Genomic DNA, 19,081 nt, shown 5'->3' with positions numbered 1-19,081 from the left:
AATGAGAACTTCCACTATGAATTTATCTGGGGTAAATTGTCTTTGCTATCATGTTTACAACAGGAACCCTGTGTATACTTGTAGCATATTGCATATGCAAAGCATGTGCAACTAGCACAGATTCATAATCTATTTTGAGAGCTTTGTCTGAGGCAAATGTCAAAGGCTCTTGCCTCTTTCCTTTACTAAAAATGATCCTGGAATCAGGAGCAACCTCCACTCCTCTATAAATAGAGAGGCTTATGGGTCTTCCATATGTTTGTGTTATCCAAAGTTTTAGCACTTAAAATGCCTTTGAGTAGTGTTCAATTCATTCAGACTCATTTTCTGAACTGAAATGCTCTGCAGAACATCAGCTTGATCTCCTTCTACTTCTACATAGTTATGAATTTATTTGTATAAATACCACTTCAAATCTTTCCTCATCTAAGAAGTCTAATTTGACACATGAAAGGTCCTCATTTTTACTCATTTTTACCTGTTCTCCATCCACAGAGGCTCACTTAGGAAACTGGTTGTCTAGTCTAGTAGATCTCAGACTACTTTAGTCTGGGCTGGTCAGGTTCCCTTTCTTTGTGAACCCCATGCCCCGAGCAACTAATACTTTTTCTTATTTCTGCATCCTTGTTACTTTCTCCCATGGTGCAGCCTGGCAGTTCCTCAAGATTTAATTTTTCTCAGTTGTCGTTTGTGAATTCAAAGTGATGACCTACCTCGGAGCTGACTTCAGCTGACTCAAAATTGTTGGTTTAAACCTTATCCAAAATGCAGAAATCATAGAATCATAGAATCATAAAATCATAGAATGGTTAGGGTTGGAAGGGATCTTCAAAGGTCATCTAGTCCAACACCCCTGCAAGGAGCAGGGACATCCCTGACTAGATCAGGTTGCTCAGAGCCTCATCCAGCCTGGCCTTGAACGTCTCCAGGGATGGGGCCTTCACCACCTTTCTGGGCAACCTGTTCCAGTGTTCTGTAACTCGCATCGTAAAAAATTTCTTCCTTGTGTCGAATCTAAATCTACCCCCCTCTATTTTAAAACCATTACCCCTCGTCCTATTGCAACAGGCCCTACTAAACAGCCTTTCCCCATCTTTCTTGTAGGCCCCCTTGAGGTACTGGAAGACCGCTATCAGGTCTCCCCGGAGCCTCCTCTTCTGCAGGCTGAACAGCCCCACCTCTCTCAGCCTGTCCTCATAGGGAAGGTGCTTCAGCCCTCTTATCATCTTTGTGGCCCTCCTCTGGACCTTCTCCAACTGGTCCATGTCCTTCTTGTGTTGGGGGCTCCAGAACTGGACACAGTACTCCAGGTGGGGTCTCACCAGGGCAGAGTAGAGGGGGAGAATCACCTCCCTCGACCTGCTGGCCACCCTCCTCTTGATGCAGCCCAGGATGCGGTTGGCCTTCTGGGCCGCAAGGGCGCATTGCCTGCTCGTGTTGAGCTTCTTGTCCACCAGCACTCCCAAGTCCTTCTCCTTGGGGCTGCTCTCAATCCATTCTCTGCCCAGCCTGTATTTGTGCCTGGGATTGCCACGACCCATGTGTAGGACCTTGCACTTGGCCTGGTTGAACTTCATGAGGTTGGCACGGGCCCACCTCTCCAGCCTGTCAAGGTCCCTCTGGATGACATCCCTCACTTCCAGCGTGTCGACGGCACCACACAACTTGGTGTCATTGGCGAACTTGCTGAAGGTGCACTCTATCCCACTGTCCATGTCGCTGACAAAGATGTTGAACAGGGCCGGGCCCAGCACGGACCCCTGAGGGACGCCACTTGTGACCGGTCTCCACTTGGACATTGAGCCATTGACCACCACTCTCTGATTGTGGCCATCCAGCCAACTTATCCACCGAGTGGTCCATCCATCAAACCCATGTCTCTCTAGTTTAGAGAGAAGGATGTTGTGCGGGACAGTGTCAAAAGCTTTGCACAAGTCCAGATAGATGATGTCAGTTGCTCGTCCCTTGTCCACCGATGCTGTCACCCCGTCATAGAAGGCCACCAAATTGGTCAGGCACAATCTGCCCTTGGTGAAGCCATGTTGGCTGTCACCAACCACCTCCTTGCTCTCCATGTGCCTTAGCATGGTTTCCAGGAGAATCTGCTCCATGACCTTGCCAGGCACAGAGGTGAGGCTGACCAGCTTGTAGTTACCTGGGTCTTCCTTGTTCCCCTTTTTAAAAATGGGGGTTATGTTCCCTCTCTTCCAGTCATTGGGGACCTCACCAGACTGCCACGATTTCTCAAATATGATGGCCAGTGGCTTGGCAACTTCATCCACCAGTTCCCTCAGGACCCGCGGATGGATCTCATCAGGTCCCATAGACTTGTGCACCTTCAAGTTCCTCAGATGATCCCGAACCTGCTCTTCGAGTACAATGGGCGGTTCTTCATCCTTGCAGTCCCTGCTTGCACCTTCTACAGCTTGGGTGGTGGGACAAGAACTCTTCCTTTCTTCATTCTTGTATAATTTTTCATTTTGATTTTGTCTTTTTTAATTTTTTTTTTTAACCAGAGTATTAGGGGAAAATAATATGTGCAGAGGTTTTTGTATCATAGGAAATTACAATTTTTAAAATGGTCTCTTTGACAAACTGAAATGTCAAATTTTACTGCAGATGACTGAAGTGGAGGGTATGTTGCATTACCCATACAACACAGGTGTTTCATAGAATACTGACACCAAAGTTCATGGTTTTACAGATTACAAATGATATTTAGGCAAACATGAATGCATCTATTCTGTGCAGTAGCTGATACCAGATTGTTTGTACTGAACATGAATTTTGTCTTAAAGTCTTCCATGTTGATCATACCACACTGTTTAGCTTTTACTGCTGTTTTGCATGAATTCTTTTTTGCAGTGTGAGTGGATATGGAAGCCTAACGAGTTAGGTGCTTTACTTGAAAGTTGCCTCTGTATCAAAGTAGTACAGTACTTCTCAATGTATCAGCTTTGAAGCTTTAAGTAAGCATAATTTTTCTTGCTTTTTTATTTTGAGATGAACTTTCTCTCAACTTGTTTTCATTTAAAGTGCTGTGAATTTTTAAAGCACTAGGACATAACATGCCATTTGACTGACATTCTGAATATAACTGTGCTTTGAGCTTGATATTAGGAGCAGGTGTCTGCCTGTTCTTGTACATTTGCTTGCATGATAAAGATGCATCCACGCAGATTTTGCTTTAATAGTAGTGGTTATGTAATATGCAATACGTTTTCTTTGTTTTAATCAGCATTATTCTGTTCCAAAATATCTCTTGACCATACACTTATATTTTCTGTGTTGAATCTTGATGCTAGTTTGTAAAAATTTATTGTATCTTGAATCATGACTACTCTATTCTCTTGATACCGTTCATTATTGTGACAATTTTCTTATTTTATTCTGAGATAAAGAATAAAACATGTCTTGGTCTATTTTAGTTACTTATACTCCTACCATCATAGGACAGTAAGTCATTTTTTGTTTGGTCTCTGACACATAAACGTGGAGTCTTACCTGATGATTTTAAGGTTGTTTGTTTAGTTTTGCAGGGGGAACCAGCACTGTGTGATTTAGAAGTGCTATACTACAGAACAGATATTAAGACATTAAATGCAAGATAGCAAAAATAATATATACCTACAGCAGCCCAATTAATTGTCTGTATTCTGTTATGGTAGCATTTTTTTAACAGTATAGCAAAATAAAATATTTTCAGCCTAAAGTTTCTGCAGTAAACAAAAGAGACCTTAATAGCAAGACTGAGTATTTTTTATATTAGGAACTGTTCCATTTATTTATACAGTGCTTTTGATAATTATATGAAAAGATTTTGTATACCTTGTGCATGAAAGGTGCTGTATACTGCTCAGTTCCTCTGAGTGCCATATTTCCATTTTGTAGTGTATATGTTCTGCACTTCTAACAGTGCAAAAACTCTGTTTTGTTTCCATCCTGTCATAGTCTGTGTGAGAGGATAGCTTGGAAGTAAAAAGAGAAGTGTGGAATCCTATTGTTTGAATGACTATTAAAGAGCCCCTTAATCATTATTATGGAATAAAAAAAAGCCCTATTTTAAAGATACTAGTATAACATAGTACAGTTCATACTACATCAACTGTATTTATGCTAATTTTTAAATGAATTTTATTATGCATCACCCAGTCATTTATTCATTCCAGTCAAGATGGAGTTGCTACTGTGTTAGATGTTCTAAATGCTCACAGGTGAGAGACTTGGCCTCCAAACATTTGCAGTGAAATCTGGGGAATGGGGAAAGATTAAAAGGTAAATAAAATAGTAAAAATTCCAACATTAGTTATATATTTTATCTACTAGACAAGTTAGAAGTGTTAATAGTTTCACAAGCAGTACATAGAGAAATTTTAACTTACCAAACATATTGTGTGTGGGTTTTTCGAGTAAAATAATCTGGTCTACTACAGGAATCAGAGAGTAAAAAGAATTACAGATGCATCCTTTGTCCAATATCAAGTATAGATAATTATACTTAGATGTTTTGTTTAAATGTGTACCTTTTACTCTCCATCTACCCCTGTCCTTGTATCAAGTCTAAATGAGCTTTTAGAGCTTTTAGAGCATCAAGCTTTGATGAAAAGAATCAAATGTATGCACATATTTGGCAGCCTTATTAGCAGTTGGAGCATGGAAGCTTCACACTTCACTTGCTACCTACGTTACTATATAATGCAGCTATAACGCTCCTCGATAGGACAGTTATCACTTTTCTACACGTGGGGTCCCTTTTAATGGCATAGCTGTATATTTTGCTCTAGCCATGCTGCTTTCAGGACTGAATTTGCAGGGGTGAAAATTATGTGCTGTCATTCTGACTGGTACAAAAGTTTATACTATAGGTTTTTGAGGACATTTAAAACTAAATGTGTAATATCACTATAATTACAAAATGTTCACTAGCATTAAATAAATGTTCAGATTATTTCAAATTTTTAAATAAAGCATACTGACTTTCCTCTTTTGATGTCAGCTGTCTTTACTATGTTAAATAGAGGGAAATTTAGTCTCTTAGATTGAGCAGGAAAACAGAATTCAAAAGAAAAAGTTAGCATCTAGTGCTACTGTGTGTCCCACAGGTTCTTCCACTTTGATCAAAACTGCCTCCACTGGTGAGTTAGAGGAGCATATTGCGGCCACTACTGGTGCTGTTACTGTTGCTAGCACATCTGCTGGTGTTGCTGTATCCAGTGCAGTGACCACCTATAGACAACCTTCTGAAGAGCAGCAAGTGGAAGCTATGCATATAAGAAAATCAATTCTGGAGTCGACCACTTCCAAGGAAGCACTCTCCCTTCATCAAGCAAATTTACAAAGCATGAGAAGACGACCAAGAAATGCTGAGCAGATAGAAAGAACTAAAGAACTTGCAGTTGTTACTCATAGAGGTATTGGATATTATTTTACTTGTGCCCATGCAGTTATGGAAAAATATTCTCTATAATTTAAAAGCGAAAGGTCAGCTATCAATTCAGGAAATGTAATTGAACCAAATGGGAAAGGGATTAAATCTACTTAAAACTGAGTTATAGTGGGACAGCCAGATGGAAAAATGAAATTAATAATAATATTGACAGAGTAATTTAAATTAATTTGATTCATAAAAAGACAAGAGGGAAAATAAGGAATTTTCCTTTGATGCCATTTTCTAGTTTATATCATTATATTTCATTATCCAGCCTACTGTAAATGGGATCTGATGAAAGTTTAGAGAATTGAAATTAAAATGTTAATCTATTCTGCATATGTGTTTAGAAATAATCAACTATAGCATTAAAAATGTACTTTATAAATAGGTGCTTTGTTCTAAACTAATTGATAATGCAGTTGCAACCATCTTCCTTCTGCTTAAATCTTCAGAAAAATTTTTACTTTATAAAGCAGTTGTACATTTTTATTCTGTCAAACATGAAATCAATGAATGAAGCAAAGTTTAAAATACTAGAGAGTTCAAGTGCAAGTATTAAAGTAGTAAAGCTAAAGATTTGATATTTTCCTATATTCAGAAGATTTAATCCACATGCTAAAGTACTAATAATCAACAACATTTGGAGTATAAACAAAGCATTATTTACTGTGTTAAAAGGTAAATGATGGTATCTGAAACATGAGGCTGAGAAACAGTAATGCTAGAATGTCTTAATTTAACCAACATAGATATTCGGAAACAAATTGCATGTGGTATGTTTTTACACAAACACAAGTTCAAGGAAGGAGCAGCTTAATTTTACAGGTTGATGATGTTAAATGCTATTTATTATACATTTTTAATTTTTAATGTGTGCTAATCTATTGTTTCATATGAAGTATGAAGTATTTCTAAACACAAATATATGGAGAAGGAACATCTTTATAGCACAAACAATTTGTAGCAGTCTCATTATAGGGTTGATATTTTGTAAAGACAACTCCAGATTGGAAACTTGTCCTACTGGGTCAGGTAATTACCTAGTATAAGTTATTGTAGCTTCTTTTATTAAAAAGCAGAGCTGCATTTCTACAGTATTTTAAAACATGTTATTTAAGAAGTATGCCTGAAAAATAAGCACTATATTTTGTTTGTATATGAAACACAAATCATTAAACAGCTATTTATGTTTCATTTGTAATAATTTCAGTACAACTCTACAGTATTTTCATTATTATCAACTGATATAAATTAATTAATAGAGTTTGGTTTGTACTGGTTGTGTGGCTATACATTCACTTCAGAACATCTTAGGTCAAGTTAAAAAAAAAGCAGGCTTATTATTGGATGCTCTGGAAGTGTTTAAGGCCAGATTGGATGGGGCTTTGAGCAACCCAGTCTAGTGGAACTTGTCCCTGCCCATGGCAGGGGGGATTGGAACTAGATGATCTTCTTTAAGGTTCTTTCCAACCCAAACCATTCTCTGATTCTATGATTTTCAGTTATAAGGGAGTGTCTGAGGGCCTGTAACAATCTCTTCTAATTTAAAGATGTGAGAGTGTACTAATTTGACAATTAAATTTGGCAGTAATTTTGATATACATACAGTTTCTTCAATCTCCTATTTGTAATCATTACACTACAATGTCTTTTCTGCTGTTTTCTCACTGTCCTTTTCATCTCTGACCTATACTTTAATATGAGATGTTGGTAAGACACATACTTCTGTATTACTTTGCCATATTACAGTGCTAAATCTTATATTACGGAAAAAAAAAGACACAAAGTTAGAGACCAAGGTACTGCTAAAATTATATTATGGTGCTTATTTGTCAGATATTAAAGTAGTACCACAGGTATTAAAAGATGCCACAGCCCACATACAGATGAAATCAATCTTGTATAGGCCTTACTGGAGAAGAAAGCCCATATGTAGTTCTGCGTGCAGTTTATTCCCTCATGCCACATTTAAAATCTTGATTTTGCTAGCAGTCTTTATACGAAATATTTTAAATATTCTTTTTGCTGTATCATACCCACAGAACAGTATATATAAGTATACTGTTAGAGTGAGTATTCATATCCTGACTAAAAATTACCATTTTTGCTTGTCAAACACCAATATTTGATGATATACTTAAAATAGTCATGAAAACATAAAATTGACCCCTCCCTAAATAACCTCTAATGATCTTCCACAAAATATTCCTCCTTACAAAGACAGGAAATATTTTGAAGGAATGTTTGTGAATGTGAGACTATTGTTAATTGACCTGAAGAAATTGCCATTATGGGGTGATACTCCACAGATGTTTTTTGGAGTAGGTTCCTGTTGAAGTATTTTAGCCTCTCTTTGACAAAGAAATATGTATAAAAGTATAAAAACTACTTGTCTTGCTCTGCATATTAAATTACTATGGAACTATATATAAAAGTTACATAAGAAGTTTATCTAAATTCCTTTTTTTTTTTCATTCTTTCTCTATTTAATAGATATTAAAAATTAGTTTTTACTTTGGAAATCTATTTTTTTCCTGGTCTCTTGATCACATGTTAAGAATTATATTCCTAAATCTATGCAAATTCATTAATACTTGAAAAGATAAAATTTAATATCCAAAATATAATTTACAAAACATACTTTATCATCTACGTGTATATTTAAAATTGTATATGTGTACTGTACATGTAGGCTTCACTGTAGGGTTTTTTGAGAATGTTGCTACTGAGATGAGAATAGTGCTCTATTATGATATGTTAGCATTGATGCAAAATGATAATGACAGAATAAGAGTCATACTGTTGGCTTCCATGGGGTTGTTCTGTGAATAAGATCTTTCAGAATAAGTAAAAAAATAGCAATACTGGTTTGTGTCCTAAACTGTTGTTTGTTTGGTTTTTTTTCAAGTGTATGTTTAAAAGAGATATATAGAGAGAACTAGAAATCTCTCTTTATCTAAAATTAAACTGCTATGTTTAAATTATTCTAACACACTTACTATCTGGACTTCAACAATAATTGTAGGTTATGTCAAAGGCTGGCTGAAGAATTTATTCTCTAAGCTTATTAGTTATAAATCACAGAAGAGGAGAAGACTTTGTGTTCTGACTATTTAAGGGAGGAAAAAGGAACCCTAGAGTCATTTGGTGGAATTCTTCCAATAGAGATAGGGAACTACAAGTATCATTTTATAAGGCAACAGTGATATCTCATGAGGAACACTGTACAGCATTATTATTCATCAAAAAGAATTCAGACTGAATCAGATGAATAAAAGAATTATAATGGTATTACATTGTTCAGATCATCCCACCTTACAGAAGAACACATAAGACAAGATGAAAGAATAAATGTTTCAGGAAGTGAATGCAAGTATGTGAAGAACTTAAAGACAAATTACTATATATTATATAAATAGATACATCAGGGAGAGTTCTTGTTATTGGAATGATGAATCCTTCTGGTAGAAGAAGGGAGTGGGTGAAAGGTGAAAAGCTTACTTTCAAGATGCAGCTTGATAGGCTAATGAAAACTATTTTTAAGTATGATAGCTGGAAAAAAAAAAACATAGCATCTTTGGAATCCTGAGTTCTAATGAAATCAAGTGCTCAGACTCAGGAAAGTGTATCTCTTCTTCTATTCAGAAGTAGGGGGAAAAATGGAGGTCTCTAACCACTTTCATTCAGTTAAATCTAGAAGCATCAAATGCCAAGCATACAGTAGCAATTCATGTGGATACTACAGTCACAGTGCCTGATATGATCTGTCTTCTTCAGATGTAAAATCAGGAAGGAAATCAAATGTGTTTTTGTTTCTTTGTTTATTTTCTGTTTCAGTATTAAAGTACTGTTACCTTGACCATAACTATATTATTAGAGGATAATCTGACATTTTTTGTCTTTTCTACTATTTATGTTTCATACACTAAGAATTCAGAGGTTAGTAATGCTGTTAGTGCTATTGAATTGTTTTACAGTTCGTATCAACTGCATCTTTCTTAAGGTTGAGAATTTTTACTTCAGTATATGCAAACATCATGAGAGATAGTTTAGAACTTTTTATTGTGAGTGCTTTTATAGCATATTTGTACTGTCCAAAGATGTGCAGAGAGACATATGTCCAAATGCTAAAAGGCAGTTTGACAATGCCCTTAGAAACGTGCTTTAACTTTTGGTCAGCCCTGAAGTGGTCTGGCAGTGGGACTAGATGATCAGTGTATGTTTCTTCCAACTGAACCATTCTATTAGAACTGACTCCTGTTGCATAAGATGAATGCAGTGTGAGGAACTCAGTGGATAAGGAATTGGCTGGATGGCCACTCTCAAAGAATTGTGGTCAACGATTCGATGTCCAAGTGGAGACTGTGATGAGTGGCGTTCCTCAGTGGTCGGTATTGGGACTGGCCCTGTTTAATATCTTTTTTGGCGACATGGACAGTGGGATAGAGTGCACCCTCAGCAAGTTCACTGACAACACCAAGCTGTGCAATGTTTCACTGGAGGGAAAGGATGCCATCCAGAGCGGCCTTGACAGGCTGGAGAGGTGGGCCTGTGAGAACCTCATGAAGTTCAACCAGGCCAAGTTCAACCAGAACCTCATGAAGTTCAACCAGGCCTAGTGTAGCATGCCTCAACCATGTCCTGCATATGGGTTGAGGCAATACCAAGCATAAACACAGGCTGAGTGGTGAATGGATCAAGAGCAGCCCTGAGGAGAACGATTTGGGAGAGATAGTGGACAAGAAGCTCATCATGAGCCTACAATGTGCCCTTGCAGCCCAGAAAACTAACCACATCCTGGGCTGCATCAAAAGAAGAGTGGCCAGCAGGTCGAGGGAAGGGATGCTCCCCCTCTACTCTGCCCTGGTGACACCCCACCTGGAGTACTGCATCCAGCTCTGGAGCTCCTAACATAAGAAGGACATGGACCAGTTGGAGCAAGTTCAGAAGAGAGCCATGAAGATGATCAGAGTGCTGGAGCACCTCTCCTATGAGGACAGACTGAGAGAGTTGGGGCTGTTCAGCCTGGAGAAGAGGAGGCTCTGGGGAGACCTTATAGCGGTCTTCCAGTACCTCAAGGGGGCCTACAAGAAAGATGGGGAGAGGCTGTTCAGTAGGGCCTGTTGTGATAGTGTAAGCTGGTCAGAAGATTAGCATTGTCTCAACCTTGTTATCAAGGACATGGCACATCAGCGACACAGCACCTCCAGTTGGACTATGGATTTGATGTGGCCTAAAAGTTAGGCTCACAACTTGACATGAGTTGCTGCGAGTAGCCTGCCTGAGATGCAGTTGCTGCTCCCATGAGTGGAATGCAGTTTCTGGGGAAGCCAGAGGTGTAACGCTCCTGGAACAGAGACTGAATGAGACGCAGCACTCCTGGAGCCGGGACTGAGTGGACTGTCCGTTCTCTGTTATCAGGGAAGCACCTGAGCTGCTAAGATAACCACATACCTGCTGTCAAGAAAGATGGATCGCAACGGCTGTCTCAGAACTTTGCTGAGGGTCATGAGTTCCTAGAAAGGCAGAGATCTCCGAAGCAAAGGAGGACCAAGGTTTGTTACGTAGCATAAAAGGTCAACCTCTAACAACCAAACCCCTGAGAATTCTCCCCACCAAGGATCGACATCGATATTTATTGTGAAGACCAGTGGGACACTGCTTCGATCTGGGACCATAAGGACGCCTTGGATTCATGGTGGTAGCTATTACCCTCTTTCGTATATTTACTTATCTTTCCTTTCCAGTCCCTTTTATCTATTGTATGCTGGTTTACAGGCAAAATAATAAAGTTTGTACTGTTTGATTGAAACCAACCCCTTTGGCTTGTTCGCCATAATTTTGCACTTCGAGACCACAGTAAAAGAACCATCACGAGTCGCAAGTCAGCTGTGACAGACAGGAAAAGGGGTAATGGTTTTAAAATAGAGGGAGGTAGATTCAGACTTGATATAAGGAATTTTTTTTTCCAGTGTGGGTGTTTAAACACTGGAACAGGTCGCCCAGAGAGGTAGTAGATGCCCTGTCCCTGGAAACATTCAAGGCCAGGTTGGATGGAGCTCTGAGGAAGTTAGAGATGTCCTTGCAAGGGAGTTGGACTAGGTGACCTTTAAAGGTCCCTTCCAAGTCAAACTGTTCTATGATTCTATAAACAATTTATAGTAGCCATAGTTCTTTTCTTTTTCACGGAAGAATTATAAAGTTTGGCTATATCTTTCAATTCAACAATCATGAGGCAATTGAACAGTGGTTTAATTCCTTATATTGAAAAATGAAGAAACAAATTGCTATCCTTTTTTTTTCCAATGAACTTTGTATGTATAAAGAATATTTAGAGTATTGACAGGTATACAGCTATATGGACCAAGAGAGTCACAAAGAGGAAAAGATTTAAATTATTTTTAAGACTTATTTTATTATAGTGTACCATTAAGAAGTCCTGCATTCTAAGACAATGTCCATTCCAAAGTAATTTCTAAATTAAAACCTCTGTACTATACATATAAACTAGTACAAGGTGCAGGCAGTGTAACAAGCCCACTGATACAGTTCATAATTAAGAAATGAAATATAGAAAAAAAAATCTGAAATGGAAATATAAAGATTGGAGAAAACAGATTACTTATCAAACTCTAATAGTACCAGGAAATCTTAATGGATGAGACTAGTCATGATGTAGCCATTCAAAAAGTGACTCCATTCTTTCCTTAGGATCTGAAGTCCCATTTATTTTCAAGAGAACCTTAGATTCCAACACATTTCACTACTCTGAACTTCTATCCTTCTATTTATTCTTCTTGCAGTTCCTGCAGTTCTTAAATGTTCTTCATTATATTATACATGTTTGCTTCTATAATTGATATTTTTCTTCTGATGTGTTGTGTCATTATTTTTCCTTAGTAATTCATATTTTCCTATGTTGACCACAATAGGTTGGTATAAGTCAAATACATTGCAGTTAGAATATAAAAAAAAAACCCAAGCAATTTATCATTAGTTGAATTACACATTGCTTTAAAAATGTACATATTAACCATACTTGTTTTGTTTTAAATAATAACATTAACCATTAAACTTCCAGTTCTGTTCCATGCTAATCATACTTTTCCGTTAAGAGAAGAGGAAGGTTTTTTTTCCATTCAGTGGCTCATCAGTGTATTTTTAACTGAGATAAGAACCCAATGAGATATTTTCATGTTAAATTATACATAGCTTATATCACATTGTTCTTTGAAAATTGTCATAGGTTTTCATGTATGGATAAAAAATTAACCTGAGAAGTTGCACAATTAAAATGGAAATGCATCGTATTAAAATAAAATAAAAATACATTAAATTTTAATTTAAACTTGAAATGCACTCATTAAGTTAGAATCATATTCTTATGGCATGTTTCACTGAAGTATATACAATAATGTTCATTCAGAACTATCAGAGCATTTTATTTTATGGATAGATTTTTACTTTCATTCCTATTTGCATTTTCTTCCATTCTGAATAAAACTGTGGGGTAACACTAAAATAGAGCCTCTTGTCAGCAAAACTAAGATACATGAAATTAAAAGTATAATTTTATCTATTTAATAGATCATATTGAGTAGTATGTTTGTTTAAACTACTGTAGGCAGGGAGTCAAAAATTTATTTTCACAATTTTCACAATTTTAGTCATTCTATTGCCCATCACCATATCATGTTTAAAATATTGTAGGATCAAGAAACAAGCATTTATTAGGTGTTGTACTAATGCAGTATCTTAGATAGTAATCAGTAATACAGTGCAGTAATTCAATACAGTAATGCAGTGTATGCGGTACTTCAATATATAAATATACAAATCTGCTTTGACCAGGGCACTTTAAGGTTGAAACGGACAGGAATGGGGAGAATATAAAAGAGAAACTAAGATCAGCTCATCTATAGCCAGATAGGAGCAGCCTCACAGTCACAAGCCCTGGTCCTCATGGGGGACTTCAACCACCCTGACATCTGTTGGAGAGCCAACATGGCAGGGCACAGGCAGTCCAGGAGGTTCCTGGAATGCATGGATGATAACTTCCTTCTGCAGGTGATAGAAGAGCCGACAAGGAGGGGTGCCATGCTCAACCTTGTGCTCACCAACAGAGAGGGACTGGTGAGGGATGTGAAACTAAAGGACAGCCTTGGCTGCAGCGACCACGACACAGTGGCGTTCAAGATCCACGGGGCAGCAAGGAAACTACATGGCAAGCTCTCAGCCCTTGACTTCAAGAAGGAGGACTTCGGCCTCTTCAGGGACCTGATGGGCCAAGTGCCATGGGAGGTGGCCCTGGAGGGAAGTGGGGCCCAGGAAAGTTGGTCCACATTCAAGGAGCACCTCCTCCAAGCTCAGCAGAGGTGCATCCCGATGAAGAACAAGTCGGGCAAAAAAGGCCAGGAGGCCTGTGTGGATGAGCAAGGAGCTCCTGGACCAACTGAAAGTGAAGGGGAAGGCCTATAGAGGGTGGAAGTGGAGACAGGTAGCCTAGGAGGTCTACAAAGAGGCTGTGCGAGTGGCCAGGGATCGGGTGAGGAAGGCTAAAGCCCTGACAAAATTGAATCTGGCCAGGGATATAAAAAGCAACAAGAAAAACTTCTGTAGGTATGTAGGAGACAAAAGAAAGTCCAAGGAGAAAGTAGGCCCCCTCCGGAAGGAAACCAATGTCCTGGTTACCTGGGACATAGAGAAAGTTGAGGTACTCTATGACTTTTTGCCTCAGTCTTCACCGATAAGGGCTCTTGTCTCACCACTCAAGCTGTGGAAGGCACAGGCAGGGACTGGGAGGATGAAGAACCGCCCACTGTACTCGAAGAGCAGGTTCAGGATTATCTGAGGAACCTAAAGGTGCACAAGTCCATGGGACCTGATGAGATCCATCTGCGGGTCCTGAGGGAACTGGTGGATGAAGTTGCCAAGCCACTGGCCATCATATTTGAGAAAACGTCCCCGATGACTGGAAGAGAGGGAACATAACCCCCATTTTTAAAAAGGGGAACAAGGAAGACCCGGGTAACTACAGGCCAGTCAGCCTCACCTCTGTGCCTGGCAAGGTCATGGAGCAGATTCTCCTGGAAACCATGCTAAGGCACATGGAGAGCAAGGAGGTAGTTGGTGACAGCCAACATGGCTTCACCAAGGGCAGATTGTGCCTGACCAATTTGGTGGCCTTCTATGACAGGGTGACAGCATCAGTGGACAAGGGACGAGCAACTGATATCATCTACCTGGACTTGTGCAAAGCTTTTGACACTGTCCCGCATGACATCCTTCTCTCTAAACTAGAGAGACATGGGTTTGATGGACGGACCACTCGGTGGATAAGGAGTTGGCTGGATGGCCGCACTCAGAGAGTGGTGGTCAACGGCTCAATGTCCAGGTGGAGACCGGTCACCAGTGGCGTCTCTCAGGGGTCCATGTTGGGCCCGGCCCTGTTCAACATCTTTGTCGGCAAAATGGACAGTGGGATAGAGTGTACCCTCAGCAAGTTCGCCGATGACACCGAGCTGTGTGGTGCCGTCGACACGCTGGAAGTGAGGGATGTCATCCAGAGGGACCTTGACAGGCTGGAGAGGTGGGCCCGTGCCAACCTCATGAAGTTCAACCAGGCCAAGTGCAAGGTCCTACACATGGGTCGTGGCAATCCCAGGCACCAAAATAGGCTGTGCAGAGAATGTATCGAGAGCAGCCCTGAGGAGAAGGACTTTTTAAATGTAAATTTCTGGAGCCTAAGTGCTATCACCTATGCTATGCTATCATCTATGATTCTATGATTCTACCTAAAAGCAAAATGGGTTGCTATATCTTCCCTCTCCCCACCACCCCCGCTATTTGTGCAATCCCTTGAAGTGGTGATCCCTAACATGTATGGATATCTAGCATTTGTATTATCAGAGTTTGGAAATTCTGGATTATGAGTTGCCTCGCATGTGTAGTGAACATGAAGTATACACCCCCAAAAAAATGGAACTGACCTGTATGTGAGTATTAAGTTCAATGCTTTCAGGCCATGGATGTGCTGTGCATGTAGATCACCTTCTAGAGGAAATACAATGAATTAGACCTATTTCCAAGATAAGCTGGAAGTATCATGCATTATTTATTTGCAAATCTGCAAAAAAGCACCAAATGTCACTAGTCCAGAGTATATCAGACTCCTGTTTCTGTCATTAGAAATAGCAGCTGCTGCAAGTAAAATCTGCCATCAGATACTGAATTTCTTGATCAGTCAGTGAATTACTGGTTCTGCACCAGTCAGATTCAGTTCTATGCTGTATTCCGAACAAATGTCTTCTGTCTCTTTAGAAAGCAGTTAATGAGTTATTATTACTCATTATTTCTAGGATTATTTCTAAGATAACATAAATCCAGCAAATATACTTATTGCAGAAAATCATGTAATTCTGAATAGACAAATGTTTTCAATGTCAATTTATATTCCCTAATATCTGGACCCAATGCAAAGTAAACAAATGGTATTGAGTTGTAGGTATTTATTTCTGTTTTCTAAATAATAGTAGTGTGGTGGGAAGAATTTTGAGAATGTAAATTCAAAGGAAATATTAACTTTTTCTCTCAGTCTTGTGAAAAAAAGGAAACAAAAAATCTTGAGACAGTATAGTCTCAAAGACTTTCACCCCAGAATTTCTTTTAACAGTTAATTTTTTTTTTTCAGACAGTATCAAGCAGAATACTTTGCAGTTGACTTTAAATGAATGTCTAAGATGGGAAACAGAGGAATATAAAGATTATGAGGAGGCACAAAACTTTACCTTTATTTCCAGAGATATTATGTATTTTCTAATACAGGTTAATCAGGAATTTATGTATATGCAATACAAATATTTAGGTACAGTCAAATAAGTAATATAGTGCCTTTTTCACATAATAATGTATTTCTACAAATGTCATTTAAAGTGAGCTGTGCATACAGTCTTGAAATAATGGCTTTGATATTATGATATTGTTCTCCATCTCCTTTAGCTGAGTTGTAATGAGTATAATGTAACAAAGACTCAGGAGAGAGGAGGGGCTGTTTCAGTGTTAGAACTACTTTGAGGTACACCCAAGGAAAGAAGTGTGTCAGGTCAGAGGAGGCCCAAGTTTCCATGATTTCCATGATTCCAAGTAACTCTGTATAATTACTTGTAGTAATGCAACCTGAGTGCTTTTTTTTTTGTGGACAGTGGTGTTTAGTCATTAGCATTTAAAATGTGCTTTATACTTTGTTTAAAAATTTGCAACACATAGACAAGACAATTTGGACAATTTCTTTACATAAATGCTGTTGCATAACTAAAATAAAGACTTGAATTTGTGTGTTGTCAGTGTTTTAAATTGATACCCTTCACATGGCTACATACCCTGATGTTTCGATATTGTAGAAGCAAATTTTCCGTCTTGAAATTTATGCCTTGTGTAGCTCTCAGGATGCTAAAACTGCTTTTGAACAGTTGCCATTTTTGTCACCGGTTTCTACATTGGCATGTGCAAAATGATGCCTAGTCTACCAAGTATTAAAGAATGTGTTTATTGTGTTTTGGGTATGGGATTTTTTAGTGATGGTGGGGTCTTTTTTATGGATGTACATGCTTTTGCAGCCTGACACATGGTTTAGTAATGGCATGTTTGGACCAAATACATTTCTATAGCTACTTCACAGTGTATCCAGAAAATACTGTTCAATAAATCAACATACAAAGCCCACTTAAAAGTAAAATTCTTCTCTTGTAGTGTAAAGATACTTCAGAGATCTTGAGTTGCTTGCTTTCCTAGTAGTATTTAGTAGCCTTGGTAAAGTGATACAAGTAGTTATAAAAATCTCTGATTGTTTTAGATAACGTGTTCGCTAAGACACTCTTGTAACTATTTTCAGTTCTACCTTAGATCTTGTGAACTCTGTTTCTTGTGTACATAACTTATGAATAATGCCATTCAGGTGTTTGAAGACGAGTAGAAACAAAACAAAAACCCGAACCAGTCTTTGTTCTTTCATGTGTTGTTATTATGATTTCTGAAAATAAAAGACAAACATCTCGCTAATGTGAGTATTTAAACCCATCCCAGCACCTGAGATCATCTGTTCAAGCCCACGCCCATTTTAATTAGGTGTTGGAAGAATAGCTAGATCTATCTTCTGATTCATGAGGAGTTATTTTACATTAATGCTTAGAGAAGGCCAAAAGAAGCTTACAACTATACTCCTACGTTCATATTTGTGTAGGAATATCATCTTAGAAATCTCACACAATGATGAGACAGCATTATTGTTATAACAGTATGGCTCTACTGTGTGAAGGTACGGTTCTCGAGTCCATGACTTCCAATGAGGATAGAATTGCTTATGGACTTCTAATTAATTTGGGGAGGCAAAGAGAGCTTCTAATACTAAGGATTAAAAAACTTTTGTAGCAAGAGATAAGTTATGCTCCTGCAAGTAGCGTATTTCCCAGAACCACTAGCAATGTTTATAGGTTATATTATGCTGCACCAGCAAATTTACATTTTAGCTCTTGAGATAAAAGCCTCAATGTATTTAGAAGAAAGTACCATCTCTTGCATCAGAAGCATAAAAATGTTTATCATCACATCCTATCCTATATTTGTCCTATAAATTGTCTTTTTAATAGTATATTATTTTCTCCTGAATCTTACTCTGCTCTAGGAATTATTACTTTTGTTTAATAATGTCAATAGTATTTTGCTATTTTGGTATTTATGCCTCATGTAAGGATTTATTTGATTATTCATTGATTTTGTATAAGAAGTTAACAAGTGCTGAAAAGTTTTTATTCTCTGCTGTCTTCATCAGCAGTATTTTCTTGTAACCAGCATAGAACACCTTCTTACATATAGTTTTTAAATATATCTAAGCTATAAAGTCACTTGAGTGTAATGTACCTAAAATTAACCTATTGTTTACATTTTTTCAGAAGATCAGCTTTTTAGGTATGGTTCATTGCTCACTGGCAGAGTGCGTTGGACAAAAGAGGCACTTATTTTAATGACTGAAAGAAAAAAATTCTTGCGCTATTTTAGCTGTATTATCTCTTACCTTTTGATATTGGTTAAGTTTTGGCTTTACTGTCTTTTTATTAGTTGTTTTGTTTCAAAAACATGTTGAGGCCTCATGGCTTGCCTGCATTAACTGCCTTTAACAAAAGACAGCCCAGAATAAGGGCTTTTACAGAAACAGTTCAGCAGTGGGCTTAGGGGTGAGGTAGGAGCCAACTACCTTCCATATCACACTTTGCAAATAACAATTTTCAAGCTAGAAAGAGTACCAGCTGCAGAACCAACAGCAGAACAGAAGACTGTATTTCATTTTTTTTTTGTTTCTAAATGTCTTTAGTTAAAATAGAAAAATAGCATTGTATGCTTAATTTAATAATGCAGGTAGTTTTTTTTCTATGATCAAAATATTTCTGTTTTGTCTGTGTAATCTAAACACAGGTAATAAAATCTCAGTATTTGCTGAATAAAAATTATTCTTTTGTACTAAAGCTAGGAACATAGCTAAGATAGATTTTTGAAAACAACTAATGGAGACACTTTTGGAATGGGGAGGTAATCTAGGTACCTGTAGACCTTGAGAATGTATTCCAGTGTGTTACTTCTAGAAAGGCTTTGTGTCTA

The 19,081-nt window shown here is 38.1% G+C and overlaps 1 protein-coding gene across 4 annotated transcripts in view; it reads left to right on the top strand.

Moving 5' to 3' along the window:
- The window catches only part of CSMD3 (CUB and Sushi multiple domains 3), a 743,929-nt gene that overhangs the window by 257,116 nt on the left and 467,732 nt on the right, over nt 1–19,081 (top strand). For 2 of the 4 annotated variants that reach the window (XM_086741183.1, XM_086741182.1), the window contains one exon: nt 5,103–5,411. The exons of the other annotated variants lie outside the window; for them this stretch is intronic. In XM_086741183.1, the coding sequence (XP_086597309.1) occupies nt 5,103–5,411 (309 nt within the window). The remainder of the gene's footprint in view (nt 1–5,102; nt 5,412–19,081) is intronic. 4 annotated transcript variants of the gene reach the window in all.

The sequence above is a fragment of the Chlamydotis macqueenii genome, chromosome 2 (assembly GCF_036417535.1).
Source record: "Chlamydotis macqueenii isolate bChlMac1 chromosome 2, bChlMac1.mat, whole genome shotgun sequence".
Taxonomy (NCBI): Eukaryota; Metazoa; Chordata; class Aves; order Otidiformes; family Otididae; genus Chlamydotis; species Chlamydotis macqueenii.
This window is presented reverse-complemented; position numbering and strand designations above follow the sequence as displayed.